Raw genomic sequence first — 24889 nt, 5'->3', positions numbered from 1 at the left:
ATACTAGTTTGGGATTTTCAATGATCCAAAAATTAGTTTAGACAAATATGTCACATGTGTACGAGTAAGGGTTATTTGCAACCCAAAAAATAATTTGGATAAATTTGTCTTTGGTATATTGGTTTTGAGTTTTTTCTGATAGTAACTCATAATCTTGTAAAACTAACACATTTTCTAATTTGATATTTTCAAATGTTAAATACAAGGTAGGACAAAGCTTTTTCTTTTTTTCTTTTTTTTTCCATCTAGTTTTCAAGAGTAAGCAAACATATTTACTAAACTGACACAATTTTTTTGGGAGGGCAGGTTTTCGGGTATGGTTGGGCTGGGTTCCCGAGGAAGTACCCTAGTTTAAATCTCTTTTTAGGTGCAGAGCTTCACTGATGAGTGTTCCTTCGTGCCCAAGAAAACCCTGGGATTAGGTTTTTTTTTTTCTTTAGCAAAACCCTGGGATTAGGTTACACTACACTGAATTAGACAGCTATGGATTCAGAACCTCTCTTTTATCTTTGGATTAATCCCACGAAAAATTTCAAAGTGGTACACTTGTACAAATCTACTTTGAATTAATTTTTTCACCACAAACTCCATACCAGTATTACCTTTAACAAATTTATTTCAAACTAAATTTTTGACAACCAAAAAGCAAAAACTAATTTGTTAATCATAAATTTGCTCTCGATTAGTTTTCATTAATTTGGATTAATACCACGAAAATTCACAAATTAGAAATTGGGAGAGTGCTGAATATTCTGCCCTCGTCGATCCCTTGGGACATGTCCTTGCCCATGTTCAGCGCTGCATGCTGGCCATGTTCTTGCCATAAGTTCCAAAAAAATAAAATGAATTTCTATAAGCAAAAATTAGTATATTAATCATAAGTTTACTTTTCATTAGTTTTCATTAATTTGGATTAATACCACGGAAATTCACAGACTGGAAATTAGGGGAGCGTTGAATATTCTGCCCTCGTAGATCCCCTGGGACATGCTCTTGCCCATGTTCAGCGCTGCGTGCAGGCCATGTTCTTGCCGTAAGTCCCAAAAAATAAAATGAATTTCTAAATTAGCGTCAAAGGTCCTCGCACGGTGGAAATATACCTAATATCCCCCCTCCCCCAAATAATGCCGTAATACTAGGAAACAGCAGAACTTAATTAAGATTGCGATTTGAATACTGATTTCATTACTTTATTTTAATTTATTTGGATCGTGCGATGAGGGGGGAGCCCAATCCACGTGATTCCTTCCTAGTCGTGAGTGAGACTTGAAACCTACTCAAGGCATCATAAATCATATTTTAAGGACAATATATTAGGTGGATTTCCGGAAATTTCGCATTTAACCAATAAGGGAAAAAAAAGAAAAAAAAAAAAGACATTGGCATGGCATATTGTAAAACTTGCATTATGCTGGGAAAATTGTCAGTAAGTTCTAAATCTATTGCATTTTTACCAATTCAGTTCAAAACCTTTTAAATTTGTCAATTAAATCACAAACATTTTTCACATTTTGCCAATTAAGTTCATCCGACTAATTTTGATTGGAAATAGCTAACGTGAATGCTAACGATGCCATATAGGACTGTCCGCGCGACATTGACAATTTTTAATAATATTTTAATATTATTGAATTTTTTTTTATTTTTATTTTTCTTTTTTTTTTTTCTTTCTTTTATTTTGCTTCTTCTTATTCCTTTTGCCAGTGGCTAGCCATTGGCCATGCCAAGTTGCTTGGCCTTGACTGCAATCGATGAGGCACGGCCGAGCGAGGGCAAGCTTCGGTGAGGCTCACCTTCGCCCGAGCAAGACCCAACGAAGCTCGGCTTCATGCGAGGCTAGCCCTCACCGGTGTTGGCCAGGTGAAGGCGATGCCGAGTGAGGTCAACCTAGCCTAGGCAAGGGCCGGCCTCGCCCAATCTAGCCTGGGCTAGGCCGACCCTCATTGGGCCTCACCTAGGCGGGTGAGTCCCGATGAGGTCAGCCCTCGCCCAGGCCAAGGCAGCCTCACCGCGCATTGCCTATGCCCAAACAACGATTAATGAGGCCACCCCTCTCGGTAAGGCCACCTTGGCCTAGGTGAGGGATGACCTCACCTTGCCTAGGCGAGGGCTCCCCTCGCCGGGGCTTGCTCGGCCACACCTCGCCTATTGCAGGTGAGGCTAGTCGGCCCAACATGGGGAGTGGCCGATCACTAGCAAAAGGAAGAAGGAGAAGCAAAAAAGAAAAGAAAGAAAAAAAGAGAAAAATATTAAAAATTTCAAAAAATTAAATTATTATTAAAATTTGTCAACTTCAGTGCTAGTAGCCCTATGTGGCGCTGTTGACTTCCACGTAAGTGATTTCTGATTTAAATTTATTGGGATGGACTCAATTGATAAAAAGTAAAAAGGTTTATGACTCAATTAGCAAAATTGAAAAGTTTATGACTGAATTGGCAAAAGTGAAATAGGTTTAAGACTTTTTGAATAATTTTCTTAGTGAAAATTTTTATCTTTTTTTATATTATTTTTCCTTTGTCTTCTTTTGAATCAATTTCTTCACATTTTTTTTTTCTAATGGGACAATTTGACGTTGGGGTTAAATTATCCGTTCCCCATATTAGATTTTAGTTAAATCAGTTTAATTTGCTCCTCCACTCCGACTTCTCTTTTTATCCTTCAATTATAAACTCTCTATATATATTTTTTTTTCAAATTACAACATTTTCTCTTTCCGATTTTCAATCGTCTTTAAGAAAGAGCTACAACACAACAACAATTAAAAGATAGTGAGGAAACTACATAAATTGAGTTCATCAAAAGACAAAATAGATCATAAGACTATCAATCTATGAACTAGCTTCGTCTTCAAGTAGGATTGGCTCCGGCAGGGGCGCAGAGTAGGGATGGGCCCGGCGAAAACTATAAGAATGGTATGACATGGTGATGGAGGTGTCGGCAGCGTGGTCAAACAATTAGGTCAAAATAAAAAGGGCGAAAGCGACGTCCCTCTTGGTCTGTGTTCCTGTGCTTGATCCCCGTTCCAGTTGATCTGAAAAATTATTTAAAAAGTCATAACCCTATTATGCGGTGATCAATTCTATTATAAACCTCTAAATTGTGTCAATTTTGTCATAAATCTTTTGACAATTACCAATTTAGTCTTAGACTTTACAAATGTGTCAATTTAGTCTATTCCTCTTTGATAATTTGCAAATTCAATTTTAAACATTTTAACGATTTGCTGAATTTAGTATTTACGGTCAATTTTGGACAAAAATTTCTGAAGTGGTAGTTTAATCAATGCTGACCATCCTGTGTGATGCAAGTGATGCTCACGTGGACAATTTTTGTAATTCTTTTGATTTACTATTTTTTTTTTTTTTTTTTTTTTTTCTCTCTTTTTTTCATTTTTGCCTTTTTTCCCTTTGCCGGCCATTGACGAGGTCCGCGTATGAATACAAATAGCCTGTGAATAGATACTTGCATATTTATAGTGTAGTCAAAGATGGAGGTGTGATTTTACTATATATATACTTATTGCTTACTTATAGGTGGCCCTCCCCGGCTAAAAACGAAATCAAATACGTAATAGCCAAAGCATTAAGAAACATCCTACGAGTAGATCATTGACACCTTTTCAAACAGTTTAAGAGTTACTTGGTATCGGGAACATAGTTTAAGGTTTGTATTGGGGTTCTCTACTCTAAAAAATCTAAGATCATTCTAACTCGTTAGATCCCGGCCAATCCCGTATGCGACATACTCAGAAGTACATACGTAAAAAACCTAGGGAACAAAGTTACATATAAAAAACAAAAAGGGAAAGGAGCTAGGTCCCTCAGATGATGATAACATTATTGACAACTTCTATAGGGCTAACCCGTGAAGCTCCATAGACACTTTCCTTCAATGAACAGACGAACCGAGCGAGCCAAACACTTTGTGGAATTAAAGACACTTTATTGAACCTTTTCTAGGATATATAAAATGGGCAAGCCATCAGACATCGCTTGATTTGGGACAATATAGATTATTAATTATGTCATTTTGCGAGTTCATATCCGACTGAATCGCAGGTGATTGACTCAGCCATATTTTAAAAAACTAACCTGGCAAAAATCACAATAATGGATGATGATAATGACATGTCACCTAACACATGATCCCACCAAATTAGTGGAAAATGTCATTATGCATAGTGGGGCCACAATGAAGAAAAAATTGCTAATTTGTACGGGTCCCTATGTTAGAGACTCCAAACATCAATTCTAGGTAAATGAAGGGTTCCCTTGTACGTTTTATTTCCTACGTATCTTTATACCATGTACAGGTCTTTCACATGATTTTTGAATTATAATTGTATACAACATTGCAATCAGGTGATTTTCTAAATCTGACGCTACCGCGTTTTAGTGAATTGACATTGACTAACCAGGTGTGGATCCATTCTACGCGGAAACTCTGGGCTGATTGGTTTTCGAGAACTAATATTCAATATAGTTTTTGTACCTAAAATAATACGTTGAAATGTAAACGGAAGAAATCAGATCATCAGAGGATAATATTATTAAACACCCAAGATACAACCGGTACAAGACAAAGCCCAAACACACACATGCTCATCTTCTCAGGGAAGCATTCGCAAGCAGCAGATTCAAGATTCAAGAACCACCCTCCGCAAATATACAGCGACTATTGAGGGCAGTCTATTCATCTTCTTTCTTGAAATAAGATTACATAAACAACACAGATAGCAAGAAGAGACAGACGGAGATCCTCTCATGGTTTAGAAGAGATGGTGGTGCTTCTTGCCATGAGCCTCTTCATCTTCTTTCTTGGCCTCCTTCTTCTCGTGGTGCTCATGGAAGGCGAACCCGCCGGCCCCAACGGCGGCAGCGGCGGCTATTTCCTCCTCTATCTTGTGCTTATGGGCGTGCTCTGGGTCCTTCTTGGCCTTATGCTTCTCATGCTGCAATTTGCACATCATTAATTAGGAACTGAGTGGATGAAACAAAATGAGTAAAGGTAAAGAGGGGAAAAAAAGTTCTCTACTCTGTATACCTTTTTTTATAGAGGCTTTAAGCATGGTATAAGTTAAAAAAAAATGAATTTATTCAAAAAATGAATTTATTCACTTTGAACAGAAGTATTTGATTATGTAAATAATGATATAGATAACAGCTATGTTTTTTTGTTTAAGCCAATTGTGGGGAAATATCATTCCTCTACTTGATCGATGAAGGAAACTGATTGAATTCAAACTATTGTTCGTTTATAAAGATGATCCATTCTTGTATGACATGCCATCATCATGGCTAGTTGAAATATGTAAGTTTAATCGAGATTCTTCGCATCCATAATTTGTGATCAACAAGATGGTTCAGTAAAGAAGGTGAAGACGAGAATTTTATCTAAATATAAAATGGGGAAAAATTGCAAGAATTGAGAAGAAGATGATAACAATTACCAAGGCATAAGCGCCGGCAGCAACAGTACCGAGCTCACCGAGCTGCTCGAGATGCTTGTGGTGCTTCTCCTCTTTCTCGTAATCGACGACCGCAGGCTCCTCGTTGGCGTCATCCTTCTTGTGGTGGAAGAGGTGGTGGTGGTGTTCTTCGGCCATGGTCGGTGGTTGTTTTTCTGGGAAATGTGTTGTATGGTATGTGGTGTGAGATTTTTTGAGAGGGAGGGGTGTACTAATAGGGAGAGTTGGCACATGGAAAGTCACATCCAATCGGGCCTACGTGGGAGGCCTTAAATGCGTCGTGGGCGGTCAGGATAGGTTGATGCGGTTCCACTAAATGCAGCTTTATCTTCTTTCGATAAAGCAGTTGTTTATATGTCAAGCCAAAGAAAAAAAGGGGGATGACTTCGTTTTTTTCTTTTTTCTTGTTGAAGGACACTTTGTGGGGACAAATTTATTTGCCAGATGATTTTTATGAGTTGCCACAGGAAATAGTGAAAAACCTTGAGTACATTCCAGGAGAATTATAAAAAAAATTCTAAATTTATTGTAAATGTTTTAATTTTAATCATAATTTTTTTATCAATTTAATCTTAAACATTTTGTGTTTATACTAATTCTGTTTATTTAGCTAAATTTGGGTCGACGCTAATATAAATAAATTTTTAATCATATTTTCTTTTGAATTTTTCCTTCTTTTTTTTATCCTTCTTCTTTCCTCCTTTAGTTGATCACCACTGGCCAATGGCAAGGCTTGCCTTCGCTAGCCACTAGCAATCTTGTAAAAATTTAACGTAATATGTCGACGATATCTTTTTGAGTTTGAATCTATAAAGGACCCAATCCAAATAGCTTTTCTAATTTGTGTGGTTTCTTTTCAATTTTGAGTAGCTTCCTAATTTAAGTAACTTCTCTAAAAGAGACCAACGCTCTAATGGAACCACATATATCTATGATGTTCTCATCGTTTCCCTGCTGATTTCTCTGATAATATTTTCATCCTGTCCTTAGCTCGAACTGCAAGATTTGTGTACTAATGTAATTGCAGGAGTCTAAAGTTTAAGATGAGGCTTTCCGGTGTAGGCGGGTGGTTTTGACTTATAATCCCGTCGCACGAATGTGGTCTACGTATGCTTTTAATTGAAGATCTATCGATAGGGTTTTGAATAAAGAGAAAAAATTGAGCTTTCTCGGTTGTTTTCGTAAAAGTAATTCTCTATCTTCACATGCTTTAATAATAAGAGAATATGTTAAATTTTCAATCATGCACTTCCAATTTTTTTTGTCTTTTTTGTATTTTCTTTTCCTATTATACTCTTAATTTTTCTATAAGATGCATGGCTTTGTATCCCTAATAATTTTCAAGGGACGGACCCCTAATTTAATTAGATAGTAGAACTAGTTTGTATATGCTCCATCAATGCATTTTGCTAACATCTTGTCTACTTCTACGAACATGTGGAATAGTAGAAAAATGTTCCTAGTCCACGTAATGCAATTCATGATTTTGAGGCATGATCGATTGTCTTGTTCCCATTTTACTTGACAGACAAAGCTAAATCAGCTTGAATATCTATCTGTGCCATTTAACTCCTCTGGATAGTAGCTTCCTCGCATGTGAACAGTTTATGCCCTTTCTTGTTGAGATTACTAGATGCCGACACCATTGATTTATTTAATTATTTAATATAGTTGAACCCCTTCATTTTAGATCTGACAACATCTATATACATATAAAATCAATGGGGTTGAAATTATTTGGTGGTGCTCAGAAGGTGAACATCAATAAAACATAAATAAATGAATAAATAAGCAACTTAAAAGTTCGGAAACCACATTTTACATTGAGCCAAAGTTCAGAGAATTATTGAAGGCATCTAAGTACTAATGTTATTAGACTCTGGCTTGAAAACATCCTGTACATTTTTATTTCCCGTGGTAAATATCATAGCTCGTTTGAGATGTTGGCTTTCATGTTTCGTTCTCTTGTACTTTGAACGTATGTCTTACACCATATGTACCTTGAAAAACAACTTTATCAAATTGCAATTTAGGGCATGAATGATAACTATTTTGACCAGAAATTGATTTTTGAAATAGAAATAGAAAATCAATTTCTATTCCTAGATGAGTTTCTGAATAAAAATATGTGTTTGATAATGACATAAAGTTTCTATTTCTAGAAATAAAAATTCATTAAATAACGACACAAAATTTCTCCCTCTTGAATGGCAGTGGACAGCAGGGGGCGGGTGGCGACCAGCGACAACCAGCAAGGGGCTACTAGTGACCAATGGTGGATGGCGGGCTGTGGCAAGTAGGCAATTGATTAGTTGAAGACGAGCAATAAGAAGAGTTTTATTTCACATTTTTATTCTAGAAATAAAGAAATATAAAAATTTTACATCTTATTTCTGTTCAAAATCTATTTTTAGACTAAAAATTTGTTTTGAAAATAGAAAAATGAAATTACGTTAACAAATGAATTTCTGTTCTAAACTTGTTTCTATAATAAAATAAAAAAATAGTTTTTGAATAGAAATAGAATGATTATTATGCGTGTCCTTAATTCTTGGAGACTGCATCGTTAGTTGATGGTAGAACACCAATTTCACGCTACTTTGTTCAAGGCTTTCCCTAAAGATCTGAAATGTTTTGTCAAAGACTTTAAAACCAGTCTCAAGCAATTGGTAGATGATTCTTTTCAAGAAAGTCGGTCGGAGAAAATTTGTTCCTAATTTTTTTATCCCAAATCTTGCTTTGCATCCTAGAATCTTATAAATTGTTTGGTTATATATGTTAGAAGTGTAAATGTTGCTTTGTTGTGATCGCTTTCTGTTACTGTGGCTACAGCTGGATGGAGAAAGGTTCATATTTCTGAGTCTTGGGTGCTGCTCTCGATCTGTTCGAACTTGACGGACCCGAATCCCAATGATCCTCTGGTACCAGAAATGGCGTACGTGTGCAAGACCAACAGAACCAAGTACGCGGCCACCAGAATAAGCTGGACGCAGAAGTATACAATGGCCTAGGATGCGATGTGCGATTCGAGGAGGGTTGGCAACTTGGCATCTCTGTGACTTTGGTCTTGCAGTTTATATGTGTTAGTGAAAGACCATAACCCATCTCGTCCTTAGATCAGAACAAAAGAAGTCTGTAAGGTTATCCTCCTCAAAACGCATGCTTTGCCGCATTTCAATTGTTCGTGTGTTGATAAGTATTTCTAACTATGGTTACTTGTTTCAAGTTGCACATTACATTAAGTTTTACTGTGATTAACATATTCTTCAGCTTAACTACCACGCTCTACTTCATACTTGGATACTGCAATCGGAGTTTGGTCATGTATTGCCTGGATGTGAACTGAGCTGGCTTCCCCATCACTGCTAAATTTTAGCTCAGGCTTTAAAAGTTATCAAGGAAATTGACTTTTCATTACCATTAGCTATAGTGCCTGGTGGTGACACTCAAAATGGACCTTGTCGCCATGTGCTGATCACAAGAGCGGTGAGACGATAATGGGCCAAGCAAAATTACATGAATATAATGAGAAAGATGTTGATACATGACCGATTATCGATAAGCGTAAGGACAAAAACTTGATACTCAATAGCAAAGCAAGAAGCCGCCACATGTTCAGTTATTGGAATGCAATGACGGATATCTGGCGGTCGCTTGAGTAGCTTCGGCGGCAAACTTTTTGACAAAAAACTTTGAAATATTGACTAAGAAGAGCGCCAAAGGCGCATGCGGTTAGAAAGCAGTTGTTATATGAACATGTTATTGATAAATAAGGGACTATCAAAGCACGATCAAGGCAGCAAAGGAAATGGACAATTGATTTCTAGAGAAGACAGAACGTGCTGTGGTTACTAGAAGATGAATAACTATTTAGTTGTTAAAAGGCACCTCTATAAATACCATCGGTCATCCAGCGAGAAACCTCGTGACAAATCAATCAAAATGTTGTTCCTTTATCTTTCCTATATTGTACTTCAATTTCTATAGTTGTAGTTCCTAGATTCCCATCATTAATTAGATTCCGACGTATATCTATATCTCAATGTCACGTCGTTGATTAGATTCCAACGCCATGTCTTTTATCTTGGTCCAATGCTGTCGATTAGTTTTAGTGTTGTGTCCTCTGTCTTAGTGCATTGTCGTTGATTAAATTCCGATATTGTATCCAATTATCCTCAAACCATGTTGTTGATTAAATCCGGTATAGTTTCAACTTAACCTCAGAGTCTAGCATTGTATATCATTGTCAAAAGTTGGAAATTCAATATTCATGTTGCATTTGCTATCCTCTGTCCTGAAATAGCACAAAACCTTGTCCTTTCTAAATAAAAATCAAAGAACGACTCTCGATAAAAGATATTTTATTACGAGAACAAAACCTATGAAACATCGTTTTGGTAGACTCGATGGGACTTCTTGTGCTAGTTTGATAGGATAATATGCCCCTGACTAGAAGTCAATCCAATTTCGACAACATTGCTGATAAGCCATTACCACTGATGACTGAAGATCTTGGATGTGCTATGTCATCATCAACACAACCTCTCCCGAGCCATGCCCAAGAGGAGGACACTAGTGTTCCAAGGCAGTGCATAGAGGAGCAAAGAAGGCAGATGGAGCTCACCCCTATAATGTTTTCATCTAAAAGGAGGACACTAGAGGAGAGCTAGAACAAGTCCTTGATTCGTCAAGTGCATGATGGATGTGGTCAAATCATTTATCATTTACACCTATCATGAGTGTACACAAGGGCAACATAGAGTGCCGAAAGATCAATTCAACCCCAAATTGAACCAGTTGCCACATCCTCCAAGTATGTTCATTAATTGGTACTTAGATAACTTTTGGTATTGTAGGACAAGGCACATCAACCCCAGCGCCACTTAGGATCTTGCAAAGAGGAGAGGCTATTATAGCGGTCCAATCCTGTGGACCTGTTGGCATCAATGCCAATAGCCCTTCAACATCATTGCAAAGAAATGATACCCTAGGGATAACTTAGACCTGTGGAGCAGCATTACCTAATGGGAATTATAGGACTGGCTTAGTTCAAACAAAATTTCTTACTAATAATAGTGGGATAATTGGTCAAGGACCTTGCTAGAATACATTGTTTGTGGCTAATGAGAGTGCGTAGGCTTGTGTTACCATGTCTCAACCTAATCTCATCCTTGTGCCCAATACTAATGTCGATAACCAGGGGACATTGTTTTCTCCACCTAGGGGGTAGGAGTAACTTCCTTAACTGCAACAATTACCCCCAATAGGGATTTCAACTAATCCCTTTGACTATCCCATTGTAGCCTTCGCAACTAGCCCCTCAACCTTCTCCTTTACATGTTCCTCAGCAACCGCCAAAACAACCGAACATTCCACCAATCCCATAGAATAACCCACAACCTTTGCAATTCCAAATTCAGCAACAACCTTATAGTCTGTGGCAACAATTACCCTAATTCATGCCCCAATATGCGAATCAGATGTAGCAATCCAATTTAAGCGCTCAACATGCTACAGGGGTGCCCATGGTTACACTTAGAACCAACTAGTAATTGATCCATCAATGAGGCAGTACGGTTATGATATGGGATGTGTGGGAAATGTCTACAGGAAACCATATCCAAATTGGATGGATGCAATCACATACCCACGAGGCTTTAAAATGCCAAAATTTATGTTGTTTATTGGTGAAGATGATTAGTCTACTTTTGAACATGTTGAGAGTGCTAGTATGAACACCTAGAGGGGGGGGGTGAATGTGTGTTTAAAATAAACATTGGCAAATAGATACGGAATAAAATAAATTTCGAGTAAAGTCTGAATAAGGATCAGACTTTGAAATTGAGTCTGAAGAATAATAGACTTTGATCAAGTTAGACTTTAGCAGTTAAATAGAATTACGAACAAAATAAAAGAGTTCAGGGAAGAGAATAAGAACATATAATTTATAATGGTTCAGCTTAGATCAAGCCTACATCCACTCTCCCACACTAACAGCCTCCTGACTGGATTCTACTATGCAATCAACAAGAGATTACAACTTTAAGTGCAAATACTTAGAAGTAGATCACACTATCTCACTAAGTCACTCTTTTGGTATTTCTCTCACGATCACAAACGTTTAAGCTCACAAGAGACAAGTGTATAATCGAAGTTGGATTAAACTTTGGAATTATTACTTCTACGCTCCGTTTCTTACTTGCTCATTGGTCCTTGATCTCCTTAAATACTTCTCTACTTCCAAACTAGCCATTGGACAGTATCTAGAGGATCGTCTTCCAATCTACCAATTGGACAAATCTGTATCTATAAGATTTGGTAGCCGTTGAGTGACAAAAGTAGAATCCCAAATTGATTCTGATCGCCCATACAAACAGAATCTTGATTTCCATAAATAAAGCTTCTTCGTTTAGAAAGTTTTTGTCTTCAAGATCCAATTGTCAATCAATTAGATTGAGTCAATAAAATCTATCTTGATGTAGAATCCAAATCAGATCACTAGCCGTTATATGTTTGGGACTTGTGTTACATTATGTCAAGTTGTTTCATTCTGAATATGCTTTGTTTTGAATCTGCTATGTTCTGAACTTGTGTCTCGTTCTGGACTTGTGTCTTGTTCTTGATGTAAAGTCTGAGAGTGTTTTGTTTGAAGTAAAGTCTGAATGTCTTCCATCTAAAGTAGAGTTTGAGTGTCTTCAGTTTGAAGTAGAGTTTGAGTGCAATATACTTTACAATCTGGACGTAAGTCTGAATATAATCTGCTTCTGAATAGATTTAGCTTTAAAGTCTGGACACAATCTGAATAAGTTCAGCTCCAGCATAGAGTCTGTTTTCTGGTTCTTTCAAGTATAGACTTTGTCAATATCATTTACATGTTCTATCATCTGTATAGTCTATTACTCAGTCATTAAATACGTTAGTAGCTTTTGATTTATTTTGTCATCTTCAAAACATCATAAAGGATTTCCCTAATAATCTCCTCATTTTTGATGATGACAAAACAATATCTGAATATGCAGATGTTTCAATTGTCTCTAAGCAAAATATCAAAAAATAATCACACGTATTATATCAAATCTCAACTCACGAATCACAAAAATAAATCACACGATTCTTTCTTCAATAAAACAAATCAAAGAATATGATCATTTTAAAATTCAAATCAATCAAGGCATGAAGAGAATATAAATATAATGAGAATTTTTAAATTATGTACTCAAACAAATTGAAAAAAAAAATACCTTCCTTACCAAATTCTCTTTCTTATTTTTCTTTATTCCTGCAAAAACAACTCACATTTTATTTGGTACTCATATTTTCTTGGGTCCTTCAAAGTTAGTAGAGTATGTCGTTTTTACCCAATCTTTCTTAATAGGTCTCCAGACTTTAGGACATTCTTTCTCAAAGTGTTTCAAGTCTCCACAATTTGAACACTTGAGGGCATTTCGACCAACAAGTTTTGTAAAAATCAATGATCATTCTAACTTGCTAGACTCTAACCAATCTCATAGCATCATACTCATAAGTACCTATGTAGAGAGATATTAGGGAACAAAGTCACATGAGAGAGAGAGAGAGAGAGAGAGAGAGAGAGAGAGAGAGAGAGATGAAGCCCTAGGTTGGCTACTTGGACGATAGAATCGGGAGAGTGACTTACACGTATGGAAATTTAGTCTTAAAATCGAATAATTTTTTTTGTCCATGCTAGTTTAGGAAAATGAGCATAAATTTGTTGATTTAGATCAGAATAACCTAATTCCAAAGCAAAAGAATGGAGACTTGAAGAATCACAAATTTTGTGTTTTCAGTTTCCTAAACTAAGCATTGTAGGCTTGTCAATTTTTTATTTTTATTTTTATGAAAGTGGGCTAAACGGTGGTGGACAAAATGAAAAAAAGTACAAGAACTTCAATGGTTGCTCTTCTAGGCCCCTGGGGAAATTGAAATAGCATCAATTATTCGAGATTGATGGCAATAACTCTTCAAAGATGCAGGCTTTAAAAGCCCCGACTCTTCAAGGACGGTTTGGAAACTCTTTTAGGTTTTCAAGGGATTTGAACTCTTTAAGGTTCGAGAGAGTTACACCAAGCAAATTTCATTAATCAAATTCGGTCTATAATTTATAGACTCGTTGACCTTTTATATCAAAACAAAAGAAGAGTAAGAGGCTAGACTCAAGTATAGAAACTAATAGTCATTAATGTACATAGAAACTAGAAGCTACTACAATTGAAACAATATTTACCAATGCTTTTGCTTGTCCCAAAGTGCCTTGATGCAAGTTTTAATGTTTGGAAATGACAAAATCTTTATGACAAAACAGAGTGTCGTTGATATTGAATGCACGCTAATCTTCTTGGTTGAACAAGTTGGTCTTGAATACGAGCTACATCAGAGAGAGAGAGAGAGAGAGAGAGAGAGAGAGAGAGAGAGAGAGAGAGAGAGAGAGAGAGAGAGAGAGAGAGAGAGGAGCTATTTCCCTCCGACAATTATAATTTTATTGACAACTTCTATTTGATGTAAGAGATATAACTTTTGTGGGATTAAAGACACTTTATTGAACTTTTTTCAGGATATATAAATGGGCGAGCCATCATATATCGCTTGATTTGGTACAATATAGATTATTAATTATGTCATTTTGTGAGTTCATTTCAAACTGAATCGTAGTTAATTGACTCAGCTATAATTGAAAGAACTAACTTGGAAAAAATCACGATAATGGATGATGATAGTGACATGTACCTAGCACATAGACCCCACCAAATTAGTAGAAAATGTCAATGTGCTTAGTGAGGTCACGATAAAAATATCACAATGGACTATTATTAGATAAATTTGCTAATTTGTACGTGTCCTCATGGGAGGACTCAAAACACCAATTCTAAGAAACTCTTATATACTTTTATGTCATGTACAGCTTTTTTACGTACTTTTTGAATTATAATTATATATAACATTGCGATCAAGTGATTTTTTTGAATTTGACGCCATCGCGTTTTAGTTAATTGACAATGACTGACCGGGTGTGGATCCATCGTATGCGGAGACTGTGTGCTAATTGGTGAAAATAATATTCAATATAATCATTGTACCTAAAACAATATGTGGAAATGTAAACGCAAGAACCACCCTCCGCAAATGTACAGCGACTATTGAAGGCAGTCTCTAAGGAAATAAAATTACATAAACAAGGCAGATAGCAGCAAAAAGAGACGGAGATCTTCCATGGTTTAGAAGTGATGGTGGTGCTTCTTGCCATGATGAGACTCTTTATCTTTTTTCTTGGCCTCCTTCCTCTCGTGGTGCTCGTGGAAGGCGAACCCGACAGCCCCGACGGCAGCGGCGGCAGCTATTTCCTCCTCTATCTTGTGCCGGTGAGCGTGCTCCGGGTCCTTCTTGGCCTTATGCTTCTCATGCTGCAATTTGTACATCATTAATCAGGAATTGCGTGCACGAAACAAAATGAGTTAAGGAAAAGAAAAAAAAGAGTTCTCTATTATGTCTACTTTTTTTTATACAAGCTCTGAGCATGGGATAATTTCCAGAAAAAAAATTTAATTTATTCACTTTGAAAAGAAGTATTTGATCATGTAAATAGTGCTATGGATTACAACTATGTTTTTTGTTTAAGCCAATTGTAGGGAAATCTTATTCCTCTAGCTGATGGGTGAAGAAAATCAATTAAATTCAAACTATTGTTCATTTATAAGGATGATCCATTCTCGCATGGCATGCCATTATCATGTCGAGTTGAAATATGTGAGTTTAATCGAGATCTTTTGCATCCAATGCTTGTGAATAACCTGATGATTTAGGTCAATAAGGTGAAGACTTAAAGTTTATCTAAATTATAAAATGGGAAAAGAATTGAAAAGAATTGAAAAGAAGATGATAATTATTACCAAGGCATAAGCACCGGCAGCAACAGCACCAAGCTCGCCGAGCTGCTGGAGGTGCTTGTGGTGCTTCTCCTCCTTCCTATAATCGACTGTAGGCTCCGTGAAGATGACCCCAGGCTCCATGAAGGCATCATCCTTCTTGTGGTGGCTGCGGTGGTGGTGGTGGTGATGGTGGTGTCCTTCGGCCATGGTTGGTGGTTGTTTTTTTTTAGGAATACTAGAATTGACGAAGAATCAGGGAAAGGACTATAGCTGAATTGTATGGTATGCGTTGTGAGACCGTTAGAGAGGGAGGGGCGTATTTATAGGGAAAGCTGGCACATGCAAAGTCTCGCATCCAATCGGGCCAACGCGGGAGGCCTTAAACGCGTGATGGACGGTCGGGATTGCTTAGTCTGGTTCTGCTCGGTGCATTTTTGTATCTTTTTTTTTGGGGGGGGGCGTTCTAGTTGAGGGATTTTTGGGAGGACAAATTTATTAGAGAACAACGCTCTAACAATACCATATACTTATTCTTACCATTTACCAAAAAAAAAAAAAAATACCATATACTTGACAATGATGATAATTTCTTAGTCTTGAGCTTGAATTGCTAGATTTGTTTAATAATGTAATTGTAGGAGTCCAAAGTCTAAGATGAGACTTTTTGGTGGAGGTGGGTGGTTTTAACTTATTGATTAAGTAATTGCATCGCATGAATGTGCTCTATGGGCTGTCCCGTGGTTTCATACCAACTCGTTTTTGCAAAAGTAATTGTCTCTTTTTAGATGCTTTAAAAAATAGGGTTAATACTCTGAAAAACTCCGAACTGGTACACTTGTGACAAATTTACCCCAAACTATTTTTTTGACCATGAAAAATCCCAAACTGATACACCTGTGACAAATTTACCCCAACTGACCATAAAAAACTCTAAATTTGTACATTTACGACAAATTTACCCTAAACTAATTTATTTGACCGCAAAAAACCCCAAACTGATAATCGCTAAATTGAATTAATACCACAAAAAATCATAAAAATTGTAAACTTTGACAAACGGATCGTAAAATCTCAAATTGGTATATTAGTCAATTGTCACGTGTCATTTAACTTAATAATTTAATAATAAAATTTAACAAAAACTAACAGATGGTAAATTTGTTACAAGTGTACTAGTTTTGGGTAAATTTGTCACAAGTGTACTAGTTTTGGGTAAATTTGTCAAAGGTATACCGGTTTGGGGTTTTTGGTGGTCAAAAAAATAGTTTGGGTAAATTTGTCACAAGTGTATCAGTTTGGGGTTTTTCAGGGTATTAACCCTAAAATAAGAGAATACGTTAATTTTTCCATCACTATACTTCCGTTTTTTTCTTTTCTTTTCCTGCTATACTCTTAGATTGTTTGTCAGAGGCATGGCGTTATATCCCTATTAATTTTCAAGGGACGAAACCCGAATTTAAATATCCGTTTGTGCCATTTAACACCTCGCAATGGTTAGTAGCTCCCACAAATGTGAACAATTTTATGCCCTTTCTTCTTGAGATTATTAGATGAAGGCACCATTGACTTTATTTTAGTTATTTAATCGGAGGAAAATGAAGGGTTCCCTTGTACGTTTTATTTCTTACGTATCTTTATATCATGTACAGCTTTTTTACATGATTTTTGAATTATAATTGTATACAACATTGCAGTCAAGTAAATTTCTAAATCTGACGCTACCGCGTTTTAGTGAATTGACATTGACTAACCAGGTGTGGGATCCATTCTACGCGGAGAGTCAGGACTGATTGGTTTTCGAGAACTAATATTCAATATAGTTTTTGTACCTAAAATAATATGTTGAAGTGTAAACGGAAGAAATCAGATCATCAGAGGATAATATTATTAAACACCCAAGATACAACCAGTACAAGACAAAGCCCAAACACACACATGCTCATCTTCTCAGGGAAGCATTCACAAGCAGCAGATTCAAGATTCAAGAACCACCCTCCGCAAAAGTACAGCGACTATTGAGGGCAGTCTATTCATCTTCTTTCTTGAAATAAGATTACATAAACAACACAGATAGCAAGAAGAGACAGAGACGGAGATCCTCCCATGGTTTAGAAGAGATGGTGGTGCTTCTTGCCATGAGCCTCTTCATCTTCTTTCTTGGCCTCCTTCTTCTCGTGGTGCTCATGGAAGGCGAACCCGCCGGCCCCAACGGCGGCGGCAGCAGCTATTTCCTCCTCTATCTTGTGCTTATGGGCGTGCTCTGGGTCCTTCTTTTCCTTATGCTTCTCATGCTGCAATTTGCACATCATTAATTAGGAACTGAGCGGATGAAACAAAATGAGTAAAGGTAAAGAGGGGAAAAAAAGTTCTCTACTCTGTATACCTTTATTTTTTTTATAGAGGATCTAAGCATGGTATAAGTTCAAAAAAAAAAAATTATTCAAAAAAAGAATTTATTCACTTTGAGCAGAAGTATTTAATGTTATGGATAACAACTATGTTTTTTGTTTATTATGGGGAAATATCATTCCCCTAGTTGATCGACGAAGGAAACTGATTGAACTCAAACTATTGTTCGTTTATAAAGATGATCCATTCTTGTATGGCATGCCATCATCATGGCTAGTTGAAATATGTAAGTTTAATCGAGATTCTTTGCATCCATAATTTGTGATCAACAAGATGGTTCAGTCAATAAGGTTAAGACGAGAATTTTATCTAAATATAAAATGGGGAAAAATTGCAAGAATTGAGAAGAAGATGATAACAATTACCAAGGCATAAGCGCCGGCAGCAACAGTACCGAGCTCGCCGAGCTGCTCGAGATGCTTGTGGTGCTTCTCCTCTTTCTCGTAATCGACAACTGCAGGCTCTGCGATGGCGTCATCCTTCTTGTGGTGGAAGAGGTGGTGGTGGTGTTCTTCGGCCATGGTCGGTGGTTGTTTTTCTGGGAAATGTGTTGTATGGTATGTGGTGTGAGATTTTTTGAGAGGGAGGGGTGTACTAATAGGGAGAGTTGGCACATGGAAAGTCACATCCAATCGGGCCTACGTGGGAGGCCTTAAATGCGTCGTGGGCGGTCAGGATAGGTTGATGCGGTTCCACTAAATGCAGCTTTATCTTCTTTCGATAAAGCAGTTGTTTATATGTCAAGCCAAAGAGAAAAAGGGGATGAACTTCATTATTTATTTTTTTTTTTTTTGTGATCCAAAGAATCTCCGTGCGCCACTTCGCGATGGAGAGTAAACCCTGGATGGGTAGAGCCCCCACCGCTTTGTTTTTTTTTTTTTTTTTTCTTGTTGAAGGACATTTTGTGGGGACAAAATTATTTCATAAGACGTGTTAACGCAGCTGTGGCGGAGTGGGGCTTGGTTGCAAAAATTCTGTTTTTGAGATTTTTTTTTTTTTGGTGGACGAAATCTTTTTGGAACGTTGGGGAAGGGACTTTAGGTGCATTTCACGGGGCTTCGGTTGGGTGTTCGCGATAGCACAGGGGTTTCGGGTAGGACCGCCATGTGATTTAGGGAGAAAACGATATGATTGGTTGCTAGTGATAAATGCTGGCTTTGCATCGAAATTTAATTCCTTACCGAGATTCATGAAGGTTGTTGTTAATGTAATGGATAAGAAGGTACGGCCTCCAGTTATCTATATATCCTCGAGTAAATTTGAATATGGTTTTTGTTCATTTCGAATGATTGATTAACGATTTTCGAAAAAAAATCCACTATGAGTTTTTTTTTTTTTGTATGGATGGTATGGTTCGTCCAATTCATTCGAGGCTATTTAAAATTAGGACAGTCGGGCGAGAAATATCTAACTGATTTCATTTAATCTTTTTTAGTTCTTTGAATGAAAGTTTCAATTGACTTAAAAATAAAAGAAATGGATCCTATTTGCTTAGTCAGAGATATCTTTCAAATGTATCGCTGAGGATTGATAGAAAAGATGTTGGTAACCCAAATTATGAGCTGGAAATTAGAAAATCCAGCTGATTTCATTGAAACTTGTTTCGTAACATTTTTACATCTTATTTATGTTCAAAATCTTTTGGACTAAAAATTTGTTCTAGAAATAGAAAAATGAAATTACATTAACAAATGAATTTCTGTTTTCCAAATTTGTTTCTAGAATTAAAAAAAAAATTGAATAAAAATAAAATGATTATTATACGTATCCTTAATTCTTTGAGACTGCATCGTTAGTTGATGGCGGAACACCAATTTCATGCTACTTTGTTCAAGGCTTTCCCTAAAGATCTGAAATGTTTTGTCAAGGACTCTAAAACCAGTCTCAAGCAATTGGTAGATGATTCTTTTCAAGAAAGTCGGTCGGAGAAAACTCGTTCCGAACTTTTTTATCCCAAATCTTGTTTTGCATCCTAGAGTGTTATAAATTGTTTGGTTCTATACGTTAGAAGTGTAAATGTTGCTTTGTTGTGATCGCTTTCTGTTACTGTGGCTACAGCTGGATGGAGAAAGGTTCATATTTCTGAGTCTTGGGTGCTGCTCTCGATCTGTTCGAACTTGACGGACCCGAATCCCAATGATCCTCTGGTACCAGAAATGGCGTACGTGCGCAAGACCAACAGGACCAACGACCAAGTACGCGGCCACCAGAATAAGCTGGACGCAGAAGTATACAATGGCCTAGGATGCGATGTGCGATTCGAGGAGGGTTCGCGTCTCTGTGACTTTGGTCTTGCAGTTTATATGTGTTAGTGAAAGACCATAACCCATCTCGTCCTTAGATCAGAACAAAATAAGTTTGTAAGGTTATCCTCCTCAAAACGCATGCTTTGCCGCATTTCAATTGTTCGTGTGTTGATAAGTATTTCTTACTGTGGTTACTTGTTTCAAGTTGCACATTACATTAAGTTTTACTGTAATTAACATATTCTTCAGCTTAACTACCACGCTCTACTTCATACTTGGATACTGCAATCGGAGTTTGGTCATGTATTGCCTGGATGTGAACTGAGTTGGCTTCCCCATCACTGCTAAATTTTAGCTCAGGCTTTAAAAGTTATCAAGGAAATTGACTTTTCATTACCATTAGCTATATTGCCTGCTGGTGACACTCAAAATGGACCAGGTCGCCATGTGCTGATCACGAGAGCGGTGAGACGATAATGGGCCAAGCAAAATTACATGAATATCGTGAGAAAGACGATGATACATGACCGAATATCGATAAGCGTGAGGACAAAAACTTGATAATCAATAGCAAAGCAAGAAGCCGCCACATGTTCAGTTATTGGAATGCAATGACGGATATCTGGTGGTCGCTTGAGTAGCTTCGGCGGCAAATTTTTAGACAAAAACCTTTGAAATATTGACTAAGAAGAGCGCCAAAGGCGCATGCGGTTAGAAAGCAGTTGTTATATGAAGACTTGGTTAAGAAGATGTTTTTGATAAATAAGGGACTATCAAAGCACGATCAAGGCAGTTGCAAAGGAAATGGACAATTGATTTCTAGAGAAGATGGAACGTGCTGTGGTTACTAGAAGATGAATAACTATTTAGCGGTTAACAGGCAACTTTATAAATGCCATCAGTCATCCAGGGAGAAACCCTGTGACAAATCAATCAAACTGTTATTCCTTTATCTTTCCTGTATTGTACTTCAGTTTCTATAGTTGTAGTTCCTAAATTCCCATCCTTGATTAGATTCCAGCGTGTATCTATATCTTGATGCAATGTCTTTGATTAGATTCCAACGTCGTGTCTTTTATTCTGGTCTAGCGTCATCGATTAGATTTCAATGTTGTGTCCTCAGTCTTAGTGCATTGTAATTGATTAAATTCCAACATTGTATTCAATTATCCTCGAACCATGTCGTTGATTAAATCCAGCATAGTTTAAACTTAACCTCAGAGTTTAGCATTGTCTAATGTTGTCAAAAGTTGGAAATTCAATATTCATGTTGCATTTGATATCCTCTGTCTTGAAATAGCACAAAACCCTTGTCCTTTCTAAATAAAAATCAAGGAACGATTGTCACGCCCCGTTCCTCAGGCACACGCACATCCCTTACTTTTGGTCGATTTTAAAATGCGATATCCCATGACTACATATTGTCGACCCTTTTCTTTTTAATAGCACATGCGGAAACAGTTATAAAAATCCCCAGACAATAAAGCAATGAAATATACAAGTAGGACTAAGAAATTGAACCCGAAAACCAACACCCTTATGATCATATACAAGCCATACTAAAACGATTGGTTTCTACTTAAATTGATTCTATAGCAAAAGTCGTCAGAATCCTACTCTGGATCATTCTCGGAGTTCTCCTCCAGATACTCCTCTTCGATTTCTTTATCCTCGGGTTCTTCATCAGGGTCCTGAAATATTTTCCCCAAACTGGGATGAGATTATGTCTTAGCAAGTTCTACCACACTAAGACCCGAGTAGTAAACTAATACACTTTAGGGTTGCCTATGCACAACATGAGTTAGAGGACTTACCTTGGCCTCAGATTTCACCTGCATATTAGCACAGATCAAATAGGCACCTGCAATCACATCACGATCGAAGATCGATCTAATCGACTTAGTCGATTTCGCATATCGGACCATTTCTAGGTCATTCATCCCACACCAAGCAATTCCTTGGATTTAGTGGTTTTACGGTCCCACCCGACCCTCTCAAGATCTAGTGGCTTTACGGTCCCATCCGACCCTCTCAACATCTAGTGGCTTTACGGTCCCACCCGACCTTTTCAAGATTTAGTGGCTTTATGGTCCCACTCAACCCTCTCAAGATCTAGTGGCTTTACGGTCCCACCCGACCTTTTCAAATTTAGTGGCTTTATGGTCCCACCCGACCTTTCCAAGATTTAGTGGCTTTATGGTCCCACCCGACCCCTTTCTACGCTGCCATACTTTGTCACCGAGCCACGTGCATTTTCCAGGAAGACATACCGAGTCTCCGAGCCACGTGCATTCTCTAAGGCTACCTTTTCGCCAATATGACATATCTAATCACCGAGCCACGTGTCTTTCCCAGGTGACATTCCAATTCACCGAGCCACATGCATTCTCCAGGTGATTTACTAACTCACTTTCGATATTGACAATCGATACCCGACCAATTCTCAATCACATAACCAAAATTTCCTTATTTAAGAATATAACTTAAAAATGCACCATTAAATCAATTTGACATGAATTAAAGCTCAAGTAAATAAACGGATTGCTCCACGACAATCGGCACGAAATTCCGGTCACCGGCCATCTCGGTTGAATTTCTGGAAAATAAATAATTAAATAAATAATTTCGAAAATTAAATAAATAAACACAATAATTCCAATTTAGCACAATATGAAGCTCAATTAAATAAACGGACTACGCCATGATCATCAGCATAAAATCCCGGTCACTAGGACATCCCAATTGAATTTCCGGGAAATAAATAATTAAATAATTTAATTTCGAAGATTAATATTTAATTACTAAAATTCCACTTAGGTCCGAATTGCCTAATAAACACCCGATAAGGGACGGGAAAAATCCCAAGAAGTATCCAATAAAGTACTAAGACATGTTTACTAGTTAAATGCACAATCAATTTAATTAACATGCATCAATGAGTCTTTAATTTAATTACTTTAATCTTATATATCCACCTAATTGTAATTAATTAAATCTAATCAACCTTTAAGTATAATTAGCAAACTACGAAGGCATTAGTGAGCAAAACTCACTTGGTAAATGCGAAGATCGGAAACCGCGATGGCGACGCGACGGCGGTTGAACTTGGGCCGACTTGCTTTGCAGGCCCAAGATGGGCTAGACTTGCTTGGCCACGCTGGACTGGGCTGACCTCAAGGAGCTGTACAAACTGTTAAAATCGTGGGCCGAATTACTGCTGAAGGATGGGCCAAACGCTGGGCTGCAATGCGCTGGACTTGCTGGCCGAAATTGCTAGATCCGTGGGCTGGAGACACAGGCCCAAGACTGAAGACGCTGGGCTGCTCGCTGCAAAGAAGATGGGCCGAAGACACTGGAATCTGCTGGCTTTGCTGGGCCCGAAGATTGAATTCTGTTGGGCCAAGGAAATGCGTGAACTGCAGGTGACGATGGTGAGCTGGCGGAGAAGAAATCGTGGACTGCTGCTTCGTTCGGTGCTGCCCGCGTGAGGAAGGAGCACAGGTCAACGGAGGGCTTCGGCTGGTTTGTTTGCTGACCGAACGTGCGCACGCCTGGGCTGATCTGAGAAGAGGCTGAACTCACGGGGTTCAACTGGAGCAGCTACGGCGAGGTTTCGCTGGACCATTCGCTGGCGCGGACTACTTGCTCGGGCGTGGACTGACGAGCGTGCGACAGAGGTCTTCAAGGCAGCTGCTTCGGTGGAGTTGCTGGGCCGTAGGTTTCTCGATCGTGGGCTGGTGGCAAAGCAGAAGTTGCTTCAGTGGAGGATACGTGGGCGTCGTTGCTGGTCAACAAACCGGCTGGGGAATTTGCAACGTTGACTGGTGGGCGTTCAATGTTGGACGAGTGGCAGAGGAGAGGAACTTCGGTGGAGCTGTGTGGTTGCGGTCCAAGATGGAGCTTCGGTGGAGAGGAATTCGTGGGCTGAAGGCGTGAGAAACAAACGGAGAGAGATGAGGAGATGCTGAGGAAATGAAAATGAAGGCAGAAGCCTTCGGTGGGGAGAGCTCGTGCGAGGAGGTTGGAGCCAGCTGGGATGTTGGCGTGTAAACATGGAAGAGGAAGCTTAAAGTTAAAGAGGGCTAGCCATTACATTAAAAGCTTGTCCCCTAGATCTTTATGTATGTCACTTTTGGTCCCCCATAATTCTTTCTAGCCCAAAATTCCATAATTAATCCAAATTGGTGCCAAAATGCAACCCTTAGTCCTATTCCGAATTTCCTTAATTTTCTTGGCTCCAATTCTTCATTCGATTCTTCAAATCAACATCCAATTATGCTGTAGAAAAATCCCAAACAATTTTCTGCAAGTCCCCGACACCTAAAGGTTCGGCTTGGAAGTCCAAATTTCCATCGACTTAGCCCATATGAATTTCCGTTAATTTTCTGCGACGTTCGAATCCATTTTCCGGAAAAATCTCGGAATCTCTAAAAATCTTTTAAGATTGAGTCGATGTTCTTAAAATAGTTCGTGACACCACATAATCTTCAATTTCTGAAATCGGACTCAATTGACGGTTAATTTCACTTGAGTGCGTTTTTTGTGTCATCTAGGCTACCGGGTAGTTTTCAAAACTTTTTATGACAAATGATCTGTGGTCGATTTTCTTCGAGCCACGATGAATCCACTCGACACATTGGCGACTCTTGATTGTTGTGAAAATCTCGAGGATTCAAATACGGACACATGGTACCAAAACGACAGTAAAATCAAATTAGTGCCAGTCGACGAGAGTTTTCCAATTTAGTGGAGTCACCCATGATCGGTCATTCATCTCAGTCAAACCGACTTATCTCTGATCTTAATTCGATTTTTAACTGTGCTGTAATGACTTCTAAAGATGAGCACGGTCGATAAATCGATTCCTGGTCATATTCTCAAGT

The 24889-nt window shown here is 38.0% G+C and overlaps 3 protein-coding genes across 3 annotated transcripts; all 3 read right to left on the bottom strand.

The window, feature by feature from the left end:
* Positions 1-4518: 4518 nt before the first annotated feature.
* Positions 4519-5672, bottom strand: LOC120293415 (abscisic stress-ripening protein 2-like). Its single transcript, XM_039312622.1, has 2 exons — positions 5450-5672; positions 4519-4951 (listed from the first exon to the last, which is right to left on the bottom strand). The coding sequence occupies exons 1-2, from the start codon at positions 5603-5605 to the stop codon at positions 4769-4771; spliced, it is 339 nt and encodes a 112-aa protein (XP_039168556.1). The 5' UTR covers positions 5606-5672; the 3' UTR covers positions 4519-4768.
* An 8861-nt stretch (positions 5673-14533) lies between these two features.
* LOC104446587 (abscisic stress-ripening protein 2-like) lies at positions 14534-15662 on the bottom strand. Its single transcript, XM_010060426.2, has 2 exons — positions 15373-15662; positions 14534-14886 (listed from the first exon to the last, which is right to left on the bottom strand). Exons 1-2 carry the CDS (start codon positions 15556-15558, stop codon positions 14701-14703), a joined length of 372 nt encoding a protein of 123 aa, XP_010058728.2. The 5' UTR covers positions 15559-15662; the 3' UTR covers positions 14534-14700.
* A 1545-nt stretch (positions 15663-17207) lies between these two features.
* On the bottom strand, positions 17208-18354 carry LOC104444686 (abscisic stress-ripening protein 2). Its single transcript, XM_010058424.2, has 2 exons — positions 18126-18354; positions 17208-17642 (listed from the first exon to the last, which is right to left on the bottom strand). The coding sequence occupies exons 1-2, from the start codon at positions 18279-18281 to the stop codon at positions 17460-17462; spliced, it is 339 nt and encodes a 112-aa protein (XP_010056726.2). The 5' UTR covers positions 18282-18354; the 3' UTR covers positions 17208-17459.
* Between the last annotated feature and the right edge of the window lie 6535 nt (positions 18355-24889).

The sequence above is a fragment of the Eucalyptus grandis genome, chromosome 5 (assembly GCF_016545825.1).
Source record: "Eucalyptus grandis isolate ANBG69807.140 chromosome 5, ASM1654582v1, whole genome shotgun sequence".
NCBI lineage: Eukaryota > Viridiplantae > Streptophyta > Magnoliopsida > Myrtales > Myrtaceae > Eucalyptus > Eucalyptus grandis.
The sequence above is the reverse complement of the archived record's forward strand: the minus strand, read 5'-3'. Positions and strand labels throughout refer to the sequence as shown.

Bases quoted from the DNA above. Each gene is read 5' to 3' on its own strand.
- LOC104446587 (XM_010060426.2), bottom strand. From the start codon at position 15,558: ATGGCCGAAGGACACCACCATCACCACCACCACCACCGCAGCCACCAC. The intron at 14,887-15,372 runs GTAATAATTATC...TACAAATTGCAG, and splicing joins CTGCCGGTGCTTATGCCTTG to CATGAGAAGCATAAGGCCAA.
- LOC104444686 (XM_010058424.2), bottom strand. From the start codon at position 18,281: ATGGCCGAAGAACACCACCACCACCTCTTCCACCACAAGAAGGATGAC. The intron at 17,643-18,125 runs GTAATTGTTATC...TGCAAATTGCAG, and splicing joins CTGCCGGCGCTTATGCCTTG to CATGAGAAGCATAAGGAAAA.
- LOC120293415 (XM_039312622.1), bottom strand. From the start codon at position 5,605: ATGGCCGAAGAACACCACCACCACCTCTTCCACCACAAGAAGGATGAC. The intron at 4,952-5,449 runs GTAATTGTTATC...TGCAAATTGCAG, and splicing joins CTGCCGGCGCTTATGCCTTG to CATGAGAAGCATAAGGCCAA.